A 16,736-nucleotide genomic window follows, 5' to 3' on the forward strand; every position below is an offset into this window, starting at 1 on the left:
ACTTAAAAGGTAAAGATAAAATTGAATTATATTGAGATAAGGCTGACAACTATTGAGTAAGGATCTCAAAAATATTCAATACAGATCCAATTGCAAAAATATTTTTTTTTAAATAATAGGACTAATATGGTGTTGGAAGTCAGAAGGGTGGTTACCTCTGGGAAGGCATTAACTGGGAATGAACATAAGGAAGCTGGGAATGTATTATGGTTTGATCTGGATGGACTCTTACGTAAAAATTTAAGCTGCATACTTAATATATCTTCTTTATTATATTTATGATAACCTTCATACACTTAAAAATAGTAATGCCAAGCACTTGGACAAGCAATTGAGGAAATAGGTGCCATCGCATCCTACTGGAGCATGTAAACTGGAACATCTTTCTGGAGGACACTTTAACAATAGCTATCAAGAACCTTAATCAGTTTCTTGGGCCATGCTTTTTTTGCAAATGATAACAAAGACTACAGTGTCTCACTAATTCAAATTAATTGCATGAAGAGTAAACGGTAGGATATAACATACTTGTAAAGTACATCTACACGGAATGAGATAAGAGTATTCTCCAGGACATTCAGGAAATTCCAACGAAGCTCATATGATCTTCTCGGTCATATTTTTTAATTAGCAAATAGTATTTGGGGAGGGGATATTTTTAGTTAGGAATAGGATTCGCAAGCATAATAAGAAGCAGGAGGTTCTCTGAAGTAGCTCCGTCTCCCTGCACTCACATTTGAATTCTTCCTTAATTTAACAAATCTTATCCTTGCCCACGGCAAAAAAAAAAAAAAAAAAAAAAACAAAAAAAAAAACAACAGTCTGTAGTTCCATTAGAATAACCCAGGATTCTAAATCATAAGGGCTTCTTCCAAGGCCTTTGGAATGTTTTTTTGTTTGTTTGTTTGTTTGTTTTGGTAATCTGATTGTGAAGTTGGGCTATGCATGGAGGACATTTGACCAGACAGGGGTGCAAGGTGACGAGCAGGTAATGGGGCATCTTTTATGCTTGGTTCTTACCATCTGCAATGAAGTGCTCAGGCACATGCAGAGTCACTTTCACGGTCAGTGGACAGGACATCTGACTGCCACACACCATGGCCAGGATGCAGGAGCTCACAGCAATCAATGTCAAGGCCGTCTTATTCACTGGGCTTTTCAGCAAACCTAATAACAAAAATACAACACAAAGATACATAAATCCAGGAGGTGAGAAAATAGGGATAGCATGGAATTTGGGAATCCTGTTATTTTCCAAATGGGAAGCTGGAAAAAGAAACCATATTTTCCAACATCTGTGCTTGCAATGACATCTCAGTGGCCTTTGTTGGGTCTCAACTTAACTCTCTGCAAAATGGGCTTATCATCCCCTTTGGTACAGATGAAAGAAACGAGCTTCCTGAAAACTGTGGTAATTCCCTCTCCTCCCCTCTCAATTAGGCTGGTTGTTTTTGGTAATTATTAAAAAATATTAAACTCTCTACTAGTTTTAGGAGCAAGTAGGAAGAAGTGAGAAGTGTTGAATTTGCAGAGCCCAGTGGAATGAACACGGGCTTTACAGTCTGACAACCGTGGGTTCAAATCTGGGCTTTAGCCTCAGTGGCTGTGTGACCTGTTTCATTCTCTGAACCTCAGTTTTCTTACACGTCTGATGAGAGTAGTAAGAAACAGCTCACAGGTTGTTGTGATGATTATGTGGCATAGTGTAGACACAATGTCTATCATCTAACAGGGTCTCACAGACTGTTAGAAGCTCTTCAGTTCACATTAGTGTTGCAGGCATTTATTGAGCACCTACTATGGAGATACATAGCAGCGCGAGAAGAGTTTTTGCTCTCCGGGAGCTTACAGGCTAGGGGGCTTATCCCCAGCTAATTAGACTCCAAGGCAAGTTGTGTTAAGGAACTAGCAGAGAGGGTGTAAGATGTGAAGGGGAGATTTGCCTGAGAAAATTAAAGGCAATTTAATAGATGCAATAGAATGAGTAGATTGGATTTGCATGGACAGCAAAGCACTGGGCCAGCAGAGCAATTCTGTTGTCTGTGTCCTAAGCCCCCACTGTGTCTCATTCTTTAGGTCTTGCTATTGACAATTACTTTAAAGGTTTTGATAACATTTTTAGAACAATGGGTCCCAAATTTCTATCACCCACTAGGCTCTTTTGAGCAAACCTTTATTCCCAAGTCTCCTAGACATCTCCCTACAGTAGTCTCAGGGGCATGACATAAATGTGTTCAAAAGTGAACACATTATCTTCTCCTTAAAGCTCCCTCCTCTTCCTGATCCTTCTTATTCTCCTCCTCCTGTTTTTCCTTCTTCTCCTCCTGAGCTCCCCAACTTATTGAAAATACCACCATTTAAACTGGCAAGAAACTTAGACATCCTTCATGCTTGTCTTCTTCCTTTACAGCATCTGCACAGCCATGCAGTTCTATTTATTCTTTTTTTAAAATTTTATTTATTTATTTTAAGATGGGGGGGGGGGAAGCACAGAGAGGGAGGGAGAGAGAGAATCCCAAGCAGGCTCTGCACTGTCAGCATGGATCTTGATGTGGGGCTTGATCTCACAAACCATGGATCATGACTTGAGCCAAAATCAAGAGTCCAAGCTTAACCAACTGAGCCACCCAGGTGCCCCTTTATTCTATGTCCTTATCATTTTCACCTGTTTCCCCACATCTCTTCTGTTCTCTGCTTATGAAATGAGGGAGGTTTGGGCACATCTTCCCATCTCATTCCCTGCTGGAACCCCTTGAGACTGTTTTACACCTCTGGGCACAGGATGCCTTCCATTCTCATTAGCCTGGCATTCAAGGCCTTTCATGGTGGGTCTCTGCACTCACACCTCCTGTCGCCCTCCCCTACCTGACAGAGGTATGGGCAGGGCTGCATAACTGCAGTGCCACCACAGTCAACACTTCATCACGCTAATATCATAGGTGTTATTTCTTTAAAAAAAATTTTTTTAATATTTATTTTTGAGACACACACACACACACACACACACACACACAGAGTGAAAGTGGGGGAGGGGCAGAGAGAGAGGGAAACATGGAATCTGAAGCAGGCTCCAGGCTCCGAGCTGTAAGCACAGAGCCTCACATGGGTATTGAACCCACATACCATGAGATCATGACCTGTGCCCAAGTTGGACGCTTAACCGACTGAGCCACACAGGCGCCCTGACAGGTATTATTTCTTTTGCATAGAACCCCACTTGTTACCTTATCCTTCATCACTGAGATTAATCACAAATGTAAATTCCTCTCCCTCTAGGCAAACAAACAGCCTACGTTTGTTGTGTTTCTCAAAATATCTCACTCCAACATTAGATTCTAGTAACTGGATGGTAAGCTCAGGTGCCATATCCTTTGCCTACCATTGATCCCAATGGCTAGCACAGTGTCTGGGACGTGGTAGAATCTCAGCAAATACATCCCAACTTCCAGGGATGATAGTAACATGTTAGTAAGCAGATAAGGTGCTGACCAGTCGAAAAGCAGGCCAACCATAAGCCAGCTGTATTGCTAGACTGGTGGATCCTAATGGAATAAGAGCCCTTATGGACAGCTTTTGGATTTTTTTGTATGCCTATATAATTTTTTCTTAATAAACAGTGAGATTCTTGAAGGAAGGCACCCCATCTTCACCATCTTTACATCTCTCATGCTAAACTTACTTCCTGGAACCTATAAGTTCTTTGATTTAAGAACAGCATCTTTATCTTTATTGCTAGTCCTAGTACAAGGCATAACTTTTGGTAGAGACTATTCATCTATTTGCTATATTTGTTGGATATATGTTAGATGGAATGGCAAGTAAGATTTAAAAAGCTGCTTCTGGTGTCAGGTGGATGGGAAGTCCCTAAGCCTAAAATGACCACTGGAAGAAAAGGAACAAATTTTCTCTCTTCCTGGGAGCCACAAAAAAGCTGTTTCAAACTCTGAACTATACAGTTTAGTACCTAAATAACATAAGCTAGCTAGCATCCAAGTTTTATACTAGAAAGGGTATGGACTAGGAGTCAGTGCTTTGTGTAAGTCTTTCCCTTAAAAAGTCAACATGTTACCCCAAGTCTAGATATTTAACAACCTCCCCTCCTCCCCCCGCAAAGAACACTTAGCAGCAGCACTGAGTTTCCACTCTAGATTCTGTAGAGTCTGTTCTCAGGGGACGAACATGTAAGGATGAGTCCAGCATGAACACATTCTTGGGAAGGGGAACCGGAGAGTGAGATAAGGAAGGTACATGTTCCTGGCATTGGGGAAGCAGATGCCCTGGATGGACAACAGCATCCTGTGGGTCTCTGAGAAGGCACCTCCCAGACTTGCCTCCATATGGCAGCACAAATGGAGATGACCAAGACTTTCCTTTTGCTAATTAACCAGCTACCAGAAATGCTGCCCAGCCCTCGCTGGGCTGATTTCTGGTTGGGAGATGAGGACTTATGGGCAGGTGTGGGATTGCTTGTACTATCTCTCTGGACTCACACCGGGCTAACTGCTTCCCCTAGGTCTTTTAAACCTTCACAGTAATCCACAATCTTTAGGAGTCAGTGGGGAGGGGAGTGAAGGTATGTTGTTAGCTTATTGTCTCTCAGTTTTATCATCTGGAAAATAGGAGGGAGACGACACATCCTTCAAGAGTGTTGTGAGACCTAATGAGACAGCACATGTTAAATGCCTACCACAGTTTTTGGCACATGGTAGGCCCTCGCAAATGATCATTTCCAAGCCAGGTATCAGTATTTATCTAATCATTGATGGCAGAAACCAATACTCATTTACTTCTTTGTCCAACACATTGACAGAACATATTATGAACTGAATTATTCTTTAGAAACCAAAGACAGAAACGGTGGATATAGTGGGGGAGAGTCCTAAGAAGAGGGAGGGAGTGGAGGGGAGAATGTGAATGAACAGTGTCCTGGGGAAGCCATTTATTCAGCGAATGCCTGAATCGCTACAGCTGCCTCTGAAGTCCAGGAAGAAGAAAGCACACAGGTCAAGTCTGCACTTGGGCCAGATGCCTGTGGAGCTGCCATGGGGCTTGGGGAGTTTCCATGGCAACTGAATCTGGCAGAAACTTCACAGTGGAACTCAAACAGAGGTGACTTCTTAAGAGTTCCTGGCCCAACGAGCTGATCATTAGCATTTAGCTCTGAGTAAGAGCTGTAGACAGTGGCAAGGTAGAAACTATCTTTCCCATAAAAACCACATCCTTCTCATCCAGGCCCTGTATTGCATCACAGGAAGCCGAGACAGGGAGGAGAAACTCCCTTTACAGAGTGTTTACTATGATTCAGGCACTACGCCTAGCACTCACATCTATCCGACCATTCACCCATCCAACCAGTTTTTACCGAGCATCGCCTCTTTCTCCATATTGTTCTAGGCAAAGAGGGAATGACAGTGAACACAAGGCAACCAATGTCCTTGAAGCTTACATTTTGGTGAAGCAAATTCACCTCATTTAATCCTTATAACAAACTGCTACTATCATCCCCATTTTACACATAGACAGAGGGACAGAACAACCAAATGACTTTCTAAGGTCACTCAACTTGCACATGGCAGAGGCAAGACTAGAACCAGCACTTTCCAACCTTTCCCCCATATCATGCCACCTTCCACTTCACCACAGAATAAAGGTCCCACCAAGGCATCATGTAGTTGCAGAAAGAGCATGACCTCTAAAGCTAGACCTGCTTGTGTTCAAATCCTGGCTTCACCACTAAGTCTCCATGTGACACTTGCCAGTGGGTCTAACCCTAAAAGGACAAAATATTTCCATCTAAAAAATGGAGGAGTGCTCTTCTTTCAGAGCTAATATGAGGACAAAACAGAACTCTATGCAACTGGAAAAAAAAATCAATAAATGACAGCTTCAGATCAATAACTGATAGCTCCAGATCATAACAGGAGCATCGCCAAATGTCCAGGGTCACGGGTATTCTTGTTTCACATTCCAGTTCGCAGTGCCCTCCCCATCACTTGCAAGAGAGAGCACTGTGCTGTAGGAATAGAATTACACCAGGGTGTATTGATTGTTGGAACTGGAGAAAGTTAATAATCTAATTTCCCTTTCGTTTCCCCTCCCTCTTACCACTCAACTCCTCTCATGGCAGCAGAGAATGGCATAAAATGCATTGCTTGAGAAATTCGACCGGAAATAACTCGGCATTGTTGATCCACACGCTGCCTATAATTTGGGGTTTGATTGATTCTCAGTTTGGAGATGCCAGGTTGAGAGAAGAAAATCAAATTTAAGTTAAATCTGGAATTGAATCAATCACATTTTACAATGAAGAAAATAGATCTAACCCCATCAGACCACTGTGTGCAGAAAACTTAAAGCTGCTATACTTCCATTGAATCCTTCCTCCCGATATCTCTGGGGGACAAAAAACTAGGTCCCAAGCTGAGAAATCATTTCTTCCTCTAAATGGCATATGGGGTTGGGGTGAGGGACAGGGACTTGAAGATCTCAGGACATTAGGGCGGAGGAGGGCAATTGGTAGAAAAGTCACTTAGAATAGGATGAAGAGGCTGGGTTTTGGAGACTTAAATCCAGACTCTTCCATTTAATAGCTATCTAACTTGTGGCAAGTTACCTACACTCCCAGAGCCTCAGTGTTCTAATCTATGAAATGGCAATCATAACCCATAACTGGTGGAAAAGCTGTTTAGATTAAATGTGAGATCATAATTGTAACATTAAACACATGTACTTTATCTTTCCTTTCATCTCAAGTCTTCAAATTCCCACTGCCTACAGATCTCAGCAGGACATATGGCTCTTTGGCTTACACTGGAATTCTGGCTTTTATACTTAGCTGCTGGCCTTCATGCACAAGTCACCTAACTCCTCTAAGCCTCAATGTCTTTATCTGAGAAGCTGTTCATTCAATAAGTAGTTATTTAATGTGCATCTACTATGTGCCAGACCTCATCTTTTGTGCCCTATTATTTCCAGCGTCTGTAAGTGTGTCTGAATATATATTAGGTGTTCAATAAACGTCTATTTACTGAATGAGTGAATGCATGAATGAATGAATGAATGCCTAACTATCATTTTCCATTCTACCAAGAGATGTCAGTACTGGACTACTGTTACTGGTTCCTTTCTAGTCAAATGTATGCATTCATTCTCTTTGGCAATGATTGGTCCCCTGCCCCCCACCACCACCTTCCAGCTAGAGATCATACGAAAAGCCCTTGATAGGCTGCTAAACCTCGCGCATATCAGGGTGGCCCCTGCAGATGGCTGGTGTTCCCCACTAACTTCAATGAATGCCTCTTGGGATTCCTGCCACACCTGAGCTCCAGTACCTCTGTGCTTCTTTGTGTGTTTCTGGAAACGAAAATTGGGACACACTGTCTGACAAGTACAAGAGTCACGATGGAGGCAGGAGGAAAGAATATTTATAAGTGTGACTTTCTGAGAATTCTACATAAGGTGGCCCCCTATCCTCAGCCTTACTCGTGGCTGGAGTGTATACATAATACTTTAGTACGATGTGTCAATATGGGGCATTCTACTCCTCCCATTCACCCCCACTTTGCCCACCTGGGGTTAACTCTCTCCTCATCTCCTTCTCTCTATCTTTGCCATGAACTAGTTTCTTATGTTCTCTGGCTCTTTGACCGTGGCACTCTCAAATACACGGCATCCTTGAAACCATTTGTAGTTTTCCCAATCTCCCATCTTTCATAGGGTTTTCCTTTGTAGGATCTGTGCCAGTGTTCATCCAGCCTACTCTTATTTCCAGAGACAGCAACCTCAACATCTCCAAAGCAGCAATTCTCCTCTCAGACAGATGTACTCAACAGTCCTGGACTCTGACTCTACAAGCCAGCTTCTGCTGCCCAGGGAAAAATGATGCGCTTAATACGTCCTCTTCAGGAGGAGCTAGTTAGTTAGTTAATGGTGGCAGCTGGCTTGTCGTGAGCCTTCCTTCCTCCAAATCAAGTAATGCTAGGATTACTTTATTTATCTAAAATCCTATTTTGAGTCTTATTATTATTATACTTTGTATAGATTTTCTTCTTTACAATGACTTCCCTAGCAGAGAATATCACCATCACCACCATCACCACCACAGCCGTCATCATCATCATCATCATCATCACAAATATTTATGAAAACATTTATGCACCCAACATTCTCACATAGTATCTAACTTAGTCTTCACAGAAACTTCATGAGGTGCTGTCTATCATCATCCATATTTTGCTCATGAGGAAGCAAAGGGCACCACTTACCAAGGGCCATGTAGCTCAAAGTTTATAGGGCTGAAATGAAAAACCATTTGACCTCGGAGTCCGAGTTCTTAGCCATTACCCTCTATAACTTCTCTATCAACATGCCAGATATGGTATGAACAGTGAATACCCAACCCTGTCAAGCTGCTTACAGACCTCAGCTTTTCCTAGAGCCCTGTGGTGACGATGGGTTAACACAGAGCGGTCTCATCATCCCACCTGATGATGACCACAGGTCTTCAAGGGAACCTCTCCACATCACCACACGGGACTTTATAAGGAGAGCAGATGGTGACAGGGGCAGGATAGATGGCTCTTTCTCTTCCTTTCTGACCTCCAGAAAATACTACATGGCCTCAGTTAGTGCAGTGTGCTATTGTGAGGCCACTGGGGAACACATTTGGCTGAGTAAAGCTTGGATTGTGGCACACTGTTGAAGACAAAGCCACTGGTGGCAGACACAGAATGGGTCTAGAGACAACTGGCTCTTAGGATTTCTCAATGGCAGCTGCAGATGGCTGGCCTTGGTATGAATGTAACTTTAAGGGGATGACGGTGGAGATGGTAACAATCGTGTAGGTGACAAAGATCACACAGACGGTGCCATGTTTTTTCACTTTTTATGAATTCACAAATTATTCCCAACTATCCAATTCACTTTTCAACAAAATTCCATGTAATCAGCATTGGTATTATCTCCAGTATACAAGTGCGGAGTCCAACACTTAATGGTGAACTCAAGCTTAGACATGAGAGGAATAACTGGGCCTGGAAGCCACATCTCCTGACCCACAGCCTAGTACCTTTTCACAACACTATACCCAGGTCTCATTGGCGAGGTGTGAAGGCAGGATGAGAATCCCTGCTCTCATCTATGGACCTACTGACTACACAAGTGCATCTAAATGTCCCAACGAGGGGCACCTGGGTGGCGCAGTCGGTTAAGCGTCCGACTTCAGCCAGGTCACGATCTCGCGGTCCGGGAGTTCGAGCCCCGCGTCAGGCTTTGGGCTGATGGCTCAGAGCCTGGAGCCTGTTTCCGATTCTGTGTCTCCCTCTCTCTCTGCCCCTCCCCCGTTCATGCTCTGTCTCTCTCTGTCCCAAAAATAAATAAACGTTGAATAAATGTTTTAAAAAAAAAATAAAATAAATGTCCCAACGAGCCACAGCTGTTATTTCTCACCAAACAAAATGTATCTTGAAAACAAAATTTCCATTTTCAAGAAATTCTGGGACATGTTGCATTCTGTATTCACCTCCTAAAGTACTAGAGTTATGTATATTTATATATCTGGTATTAGGGCACCTGGGTGGCTCAGTCAGCTTGCTCTCTGTCTCTCTCTCTCAAAAATAATAAACATTAAAAAATTATATATCTGGTATTAAAATCTCTGGAAAGGCCTGCACTGAATTCTCTTTAGCAGAATTTAACCTGATGTTCCCCAAAAGTAATAATATATTACAGAGCCATTATTCTATGAAACAAAGTAGGAAAAATGAGCTACTTTAAAAATGTATACAGAAGTTGCTATTAATTATATCAGCAGATCCCAATAATTAACTGTTGCCCTATGCCAGGCACTGTATTAAAGATTCTATTTACATTTGCCTATAGACTTCTCAATAGCCTTGCAAGGCAGAGATTACCACCTCTATCTAAAGATGGGAAAACCAAGACTTAACCATTAGGAAGTGATAGAGAAAAATTTCCTGGTCAGTCTTGTCTGACTCCAATGTCTATATGCTTTCGGCTCCTAAGCCATTAAAAGAAAATAGAGTTTTAGGGGCACCTGGGTAGCTCAGTCGGCAAGGCATCTGACTTTGGCTCAGGTCATGATCTCATGTGGGTTTGAGCCCCACACGGGGCTCTGAGCTGACAGCTCAGAGCCTGGAGCCTGCTTCATATTCTGTGTGTCCCTCTCTCTCTCTCTGCCCCTCCCCACTCACGCTCTGTTTCTGTCTCTCTCTCTCTCTCTTTTTCAAAAATAAATAAACATTAAGAAAAAAGAATGGAGGGGCGCCTGGGTGGCTCAGATGGGTAAGCATCCGACTCTGTTTCAGCTCAGGTCACAATCTCATGCGGGGCCGGCTTGATATTCTCTCTCTCTCTCCCCCCCTCCCTCCCTCTCTCTCTCTCTCCCTCCCTCCCTCCCCTTCCCTCGTTCACACTCTCTCTCAAAATAAATAAAAATTTGAAAATTTAAAGAAAAAAAAGGAAAAAGAATGGAGTTTTACAGTAACCCAAAAAGATATCTGCACCCCATGTCGACAGAAGCATTATTTATTACAGCTGAGACACGGAAACAAGCTGTTGATCAGCAGTTGTATGTATGCATATATATATATATATATATATATATATATATATATACACACACACACACACACACACATATATATGCATATATATACATATATGTATACATATATATACATATATATATATGATGAAATATAATTCATCCATAAAAAATGAGAAAATCCTGCCATTGGTGACAATATAGATGAGTCTTGAAGGCACAATGCTAAGTGAAATAAGTCAGAGAAAGACTAATGCTGTATGATCTTATTTATATGTGGAATCCAAAAAGGAACAAAAAGGAAATAAACTCATGGAGAAGAGATCACCTATGTGGTCACCAGAGGCAGAGGGTGGGGAGATGGGGGAATAGGAGGAATGGGGTCAAAATGCACAAACTTGCAGTTATAAGATAAATAACATGGCGACCGTAGCTAACACTGCTGTATGGCATATAGGAAAGTTACCGAAGAGAGGAAATCCTAAGGGTTCTCGTCACAATGAAAACGACTTTTTTTCTTCTTGCTTTTTCTTTTCACTGTACTTATTTGAGATGATGGATGCTGACTCTATTTATTAGCGTAATCATTTCACAAAATATGTAAGTCAAACCAATATGCACCACGCACCTTAAACTTTTACACAGTGACGGATGTCAATTGTATCTCAACTGGAGGGGAAAAAAAACTTGTTTACAGAAAACAGAACTTCAGAGTCACAGAAAACTACGTGCAAAGAAGGAAAAGAGGCAGGTACAAGGGCCAGTTTGAAAGGTTAAAGACTATTCAACTGGTAGCAGCCTGACGGAATGCATTAGGGAGGGAGGAAAGAGGTACTGTACTCAGTCCGTGAAACTGCAGTGTGCAGAGAGAAATCATGGTGACAGTTCAAAGAGCTAAAGTTCTAGAAAGGTTCACAAACAAATGGGAATGAAGGAAGGAAAGGTGGAGCTTGGTTTTCAGAGCCACAGGTGATCATCAGCTGGTACTGACTCACAAAATAAAAATGCTATTTTTTAAACACTGGTGCTTGACCTCTGTGTTCACCTTCCTAGACTGTGGGCTGTTTAGCAGCACCACCACATGCAGCCCACACCCCTCATGGAAGGGGGAGACTGGCAGAGAAGAGCTGGGGACCAAGTGTTGGGGGCAGAGGGACAGAGCAAAGAGCAGCCACATGTTTCCATGGCTACCAAGGAAGATCGGGACCAATCGTCTCCCATTTCCATGGAAGGCACATTTTTAGCTGCTTTTTCTTGGGGCTTGCCAAAGAAGTCAACACTCAGTTCTCTAAGAAGATGCCACTGGATGTCTGTCCAAGGCTTGTGAAAGTAGGAGAACAGAAACTATGTTTATTGTATATTTAATATTTACTAGGTCAGCTGTGTTGTCCTTTACCTACAGAATCTCCTCCAGTCCATAGGTCTACTGTAAATTCTAGGCAATGCTGCCACTTTCTGATACTAGAGGAAATGGAAACTCTGAGAGGTTAATGCACTTCCCCAAAGGCTGAGGATTAGTAAGGGCAGAGAGAGAATATAAACCAATCTATTGACCTCCTAATTCAATGTTTCTTCCATCATATCACACTACGTCTAAAGGAAGGGGGTTCCATCAAATCTCTGTGCTCCTTCCTCCTCACAACTTTGTCCGGATTCTCAGACTACACTTGAGAAATAATGGGAAACGAGGCTTTGTCCAAACCTTCCACTGCACTTCTCTTGGTACCTTTCCTTGTGACAGGCCACATGCATTCCCTACAGCCATGTGTTGCTCTTCCTGCTTTTATCAACATGTCTAAGGCAGATCTACTTTTTGGAAAATATTTTTATTTGCTTTAAAGTAATCTCTATGACCAACGTGTGGCTCAAACTCACAACTCTGAGATCAAGAGTCCCATGCTCTTCTTACTATACTACACCAGCCAAGTGCAGCAAAAGGCAGACCTACTTTTTAAGGCCAGAGAACCCCCATCTCCTGGAAGTCTTCCCTAACTCACAGAAACTCCATACCTCTCTGGACTCCTGTCACAAGTATCACCTGTTCTAATATGAGTCACAGAATCTCAGATTTACAGGGAACTTAAAAAGAGCTTGACCCTAACAAATTACACCGTACAAGTAGTTCCCTACAATGCCCTGTCCTATGGTCATCCAACCTGTGTTTGAACATCACCTACACTGAAAGCTTGTTAGGTAAAAAGAAAACCAATTTCATTGGTGATGGTGATGATGATGATGATGATGGTGATAATGGTGATGTTCTTTTATTTTTAGAGCAGTTACTATGACATCTTGTGCTAAATATTTTAGATATTACTTTATTTGATCAACCATCAATTTTCTTTAGTGCATTTTTCAAATAAGGAAACTTGAGTCTAGCCCAAGGCTAGAAAGCTATTGAGAAGCAAAGCCAGGATTGTAATCCAGATCTAGACCCCAAAGCCTTAACAATGTATCACGAAGTCTTCCTTCACTGTTGACCTTCTGTATGAAAACTATGTCAATAAGAAATAAAAATCCGGCCTGCTGATCGGCATTTTCCTGCTGCTGTGGTGTCTCTACCGCCGGTCGGCTCGAAACCGGCCCTTCGCACATCACCGGCTTCCAAACGACGGAGATGAACCGGTTATGCATTTGGAAGCCCGGAAGGACCCCTACGACCTCTACTTTTACGCACCGGATGCCTGGGTCCCTTCACACATCGCCACCAAACAGCCGCCGCCCCCCCCCCCGCCCCCCCCCCCCCCCCCCCCCGCTGCCGCCCAAGCTGCCCCTGCCGCCCTGCGGGAGGCGCCCCCAGAGCCTGGAGCCACTCTCCCCGGCCACGCTCCCCAACAACTTCGTGTGAGCCCCGCTCGCGTCCCGCCAGACCTGCGCCATCCCCAGGCCAAGGAACGACCCAGAGGTCCTGACCTCCTGGCATGCTTTGCTACCTAGTAGTCCTCCTGGATAGGAAGTCCCACCCACAGAGAAGCTTTCGCTGTGACCAGAGAACACCATCTTGAGTGCGGCCGAATAAATCAACTGTTCCCAAAGCTAAAAAACAAAAACAACAAAAACAAAAAACAAACAAACAAACAAAAAAGAAATAAAAATCTACTCCTAGAGCCAAAACCAGCTAGACATATTCCTGTCCTCAACATTCCATAGTCTTGTTTCCATTCCTCCTCTCTCAGGCAGACCTTTGTGTTTGAAGTTGGAAAACAGGCCCCCATACTTCTTTTGCTCAAACTTATACTCTATCTTTTGACTCCCACATTCAGAAAATAATCATGGAGCTAGAAGAGAGAGCTGGAGGAGTGCCTTAAGATCCATGAGTTGAATCCATTATGCTAAAGGTTAAAAGGAGGACAGGAGAGAGGGCTGTCTAGAGTCATAATGTCCAGAGACCGACCTAGATCCCATTGGTTCCAGCTCCCACAGCAAGGTTTCTCAGTTCACCATTTGGGATAGTCATCATTGGTTCCTACCTTAGCCAGTATCTCTTGCAACAAATACAGAGCCTCTGGCACTCTCTGTACATGTGACACTGACCACAGTGTCCCACAAATGACCGTATGTCAGATGGGCTCAACCAGGATACTTTGGCCAATGTTAACATACAATCAAAATGAACCATACCCAAATATTCCCACAAAACAACCTTGAGAGACTGGTGCAAAAAGTCTAAAGCATAGTAGATTAGGTAAATGTGAAGAACATGGGCTTTAGAATTGGAGAAACTTGGGTTCAAATCCCCACTCTGTTATTTTCTGGTTGGCCTTAGGCAAGTCTTATCATCCTCACAAATGTGAATCACATCTACTCCACAGCATTGTTAGAAAGATTAAATAGAAAAATACATTGCACAGTAGGTACCCAATGAATAGCATCCATGATCGTGACCATCATCAGATGTGAGACCAGCAAATGTACACCTCAGCCTTTGTATCCCAGAAAATATCTGCATAAATTTACAATGGTTCAGAAGAGGAAGAAAGAGCACGTAGCTGGAAGGAGAGTGAGTTTTTGGTAAGAGAAGGTTTAAACATATGTAGAGCACCTAATATATGCCAAGCCTCTACTGGACTCTTTGGATCCATTGTTCAGTTTGCTCCTCACAGCAATCACTGGCTTCCCATTTTATGGATCAGGGAAGTGAAGCTCAGGGAAGAGAAGTGGTTTGCTCAAGGTCACTCGTAAGCTGCAGAGCTGGTAATGTAACTCAGGATGCATGATGCTCTAAACAGAACATAGACAAGTCGTCCATGCTCTGAGAAGATAATGAGGGTTACACTAGAGATTATGTCAGGAGAGGGCACTAGTTAAAGGACACAGGACATTTAGCCTTGATGCAAAGGAGACTCAGGCAGACCGACCTCTTGAGGGGCATGTCACAGAGGACATCCAAACATAGAAAAAAAGTAAAAAAAAAAAATATTCCACAAGTGCAACTTTGAGAACCAAGGCCCTGGTCTAGACGCTTGACCTGCTTTGTTTTACCCAGCCCTTAAAACAACCCTTTGGGTTAAGCACCATGATCTCCACTTTATAAATGAGGAAAATGAAGCTCAGGGAGATGAGACACTTGTTCCAAGTTGCACAAACCATCGGAGGCAGAGCTGGGATTCTACCGAGGTCTGAGTGACCCCAGCAACATCTGCATTCCTCTTGCATCACCCAGGGGCTTATTTACCATCAGGGTCTCCCGAAGGTCTAAGGAACGAGAGGGAGCTTTGGCCCAAGAAGCACATCGTAAGACAAAGGGTCTTCTCAGCACCCAAACCATCATTCTTACAAAGGAATAAACTGGGTCCCTGCAGGGCACAGAGGATTCTGCCCTTTTTTGGGTGGATGAGTTTGGCTGCTAAGCACCTGGGGACTTTATTAGGATAAACACACCTGTCTCCAGCTCTTTAAATAGAAGGGCATTTTCCCCTGGTTTTCCAATCCATTGCCTTCTCTTCAGACCACTAACATTTCAGCAAAAGCACATTTGCATTGTGTTGAAACAGCCATTTGGAGATAAACAGCTTTGCCTTTAGACCTTTGAGAAGAGAATATAAAGGAGAATAAAAGAGGGAAAAAATGAGAGGGGAAAGAATGTTCCTGTGCAGCATTTCTGCCCAAGCATATTTCCACACAGAGGCCTCTACCCATTTCAGGCTGACATTCTGGGTCTAAACCTTTCAAGTTTGCTGGCTGAAATATTCCACCTACAGAAGAACAATAGTGGTCTTAGCCCAAGGGGCATGCCAGACTCACATACTGTCTTGTCCTTGAGCGACAAGGAAGTGCCTGGGGCCTGTGCAAAGTGCTCTGTTCTGGGGCACAAGAGACCAAACCCGAACATCACTCTGCCATTTATACACCATGCCACCTTCAGCAAAATCCCTCCCCTCCCTGGATGTCTATCTCCCTGTCTGTAAGAGGAGGAAATCATCTAGTCACACATATTTCTCGAAGGCCCATTCTGCACTGAGCTCTGCACTCTAAGCTGGGGATACAGAGATCAGAGCCTCCGAGGGTCTCAATGTGCAGTGGGGTAGTAGGCTCCAAATAGAGAATGTAACGCAAGCAGACTACCATTGACAACAGAGGCCAGTGCAGAAGAGGGGACCCCTAATCTGGGTTTGGGTATCCAAGAACTGTTCCTGAGAGCTGAGGCTTATAATGAGAGAGTTGAGTAGAAAAACGGGTGTGTGGTCCAGGAGATGGGTGAACAGGACACGGTGCATCAACTAGAGTGGCAGAGGTAACAGGCACATAGAGTAAGTACAATGTTAACAGAGGAGGCCAGGGAGCGGGGGAGGGAGGAGCTTATAAAGGAAGCGGGCTTCATCCTAGACGATACTTCATGGCCTTTCAGGCCAGCCGTCCTGGCACCGTGCAAACACCGAACACATCCTCATTCATTCACCTTGTCAGCAGAGATGTGTTGGGTATCTGCTGAGCACCAGACATTGTGTTGGGTGCTGAGGATACTGCAGGGACTTCATAGTCTCAAGGAGGGGGATCCAAAGACCTTGTGACAAAGGATATGATCTACAAGTGTACCTCTGGGGTGGAAAACAAGGCGAGGCGCCTGGGTTAAAGGCAGAAATCTTATTCTTCAAAGACCGTCTATAAGAAAATCAGAGAGGGGGCGTGCCTGGGTGGCTCAGTGGGTTAACTGTCTGATTTCAGCTCAGGT

General features: G+C 43.5%; 1 protein-coding gene across 3 annotated transcripts in view; it reads right to left on the bottom strand.

The window, feature by feature from the left end:
* Window positions 1-16,736, bottom strand: part of ASTN2 (astrotactin 2) — an 882,294-nt gene that overhangs the window by 527,460 nt on the left and 338,098 nt on the right. For all 3 annotated transcript variants that reach the window (XM_043565814.1, XM_043565813.1, XM_043565812.1), the window contains one exon: window positions 1,021-1,167. In XM_043565814.1, the coding sequence (XP_043421749.1) occupies window positions 1,021-1,167 (147 nt within the window). The remainder of the gene's footprint in view (window positions 1-1,020; window positions 1,168-16,736) is intronic.

The sequence above is a fragment of the Prionailurus bengalensis genome, chromosome D4 (assembly GCF_016509475.1).
Source record: "Prionailurus bengalensis isolate Pbe53 chromosome D4, Fcat_Pben_1.1_paternal_pri, whole genome shotgun sequence".
Taxonomy (NCBI): domain Eukaryota; kingdom Metazoa; phylum Chordata; class Mammalia; order Carnivora; family Felidae; genus Prionailurus; species Prionailurus bengalensis.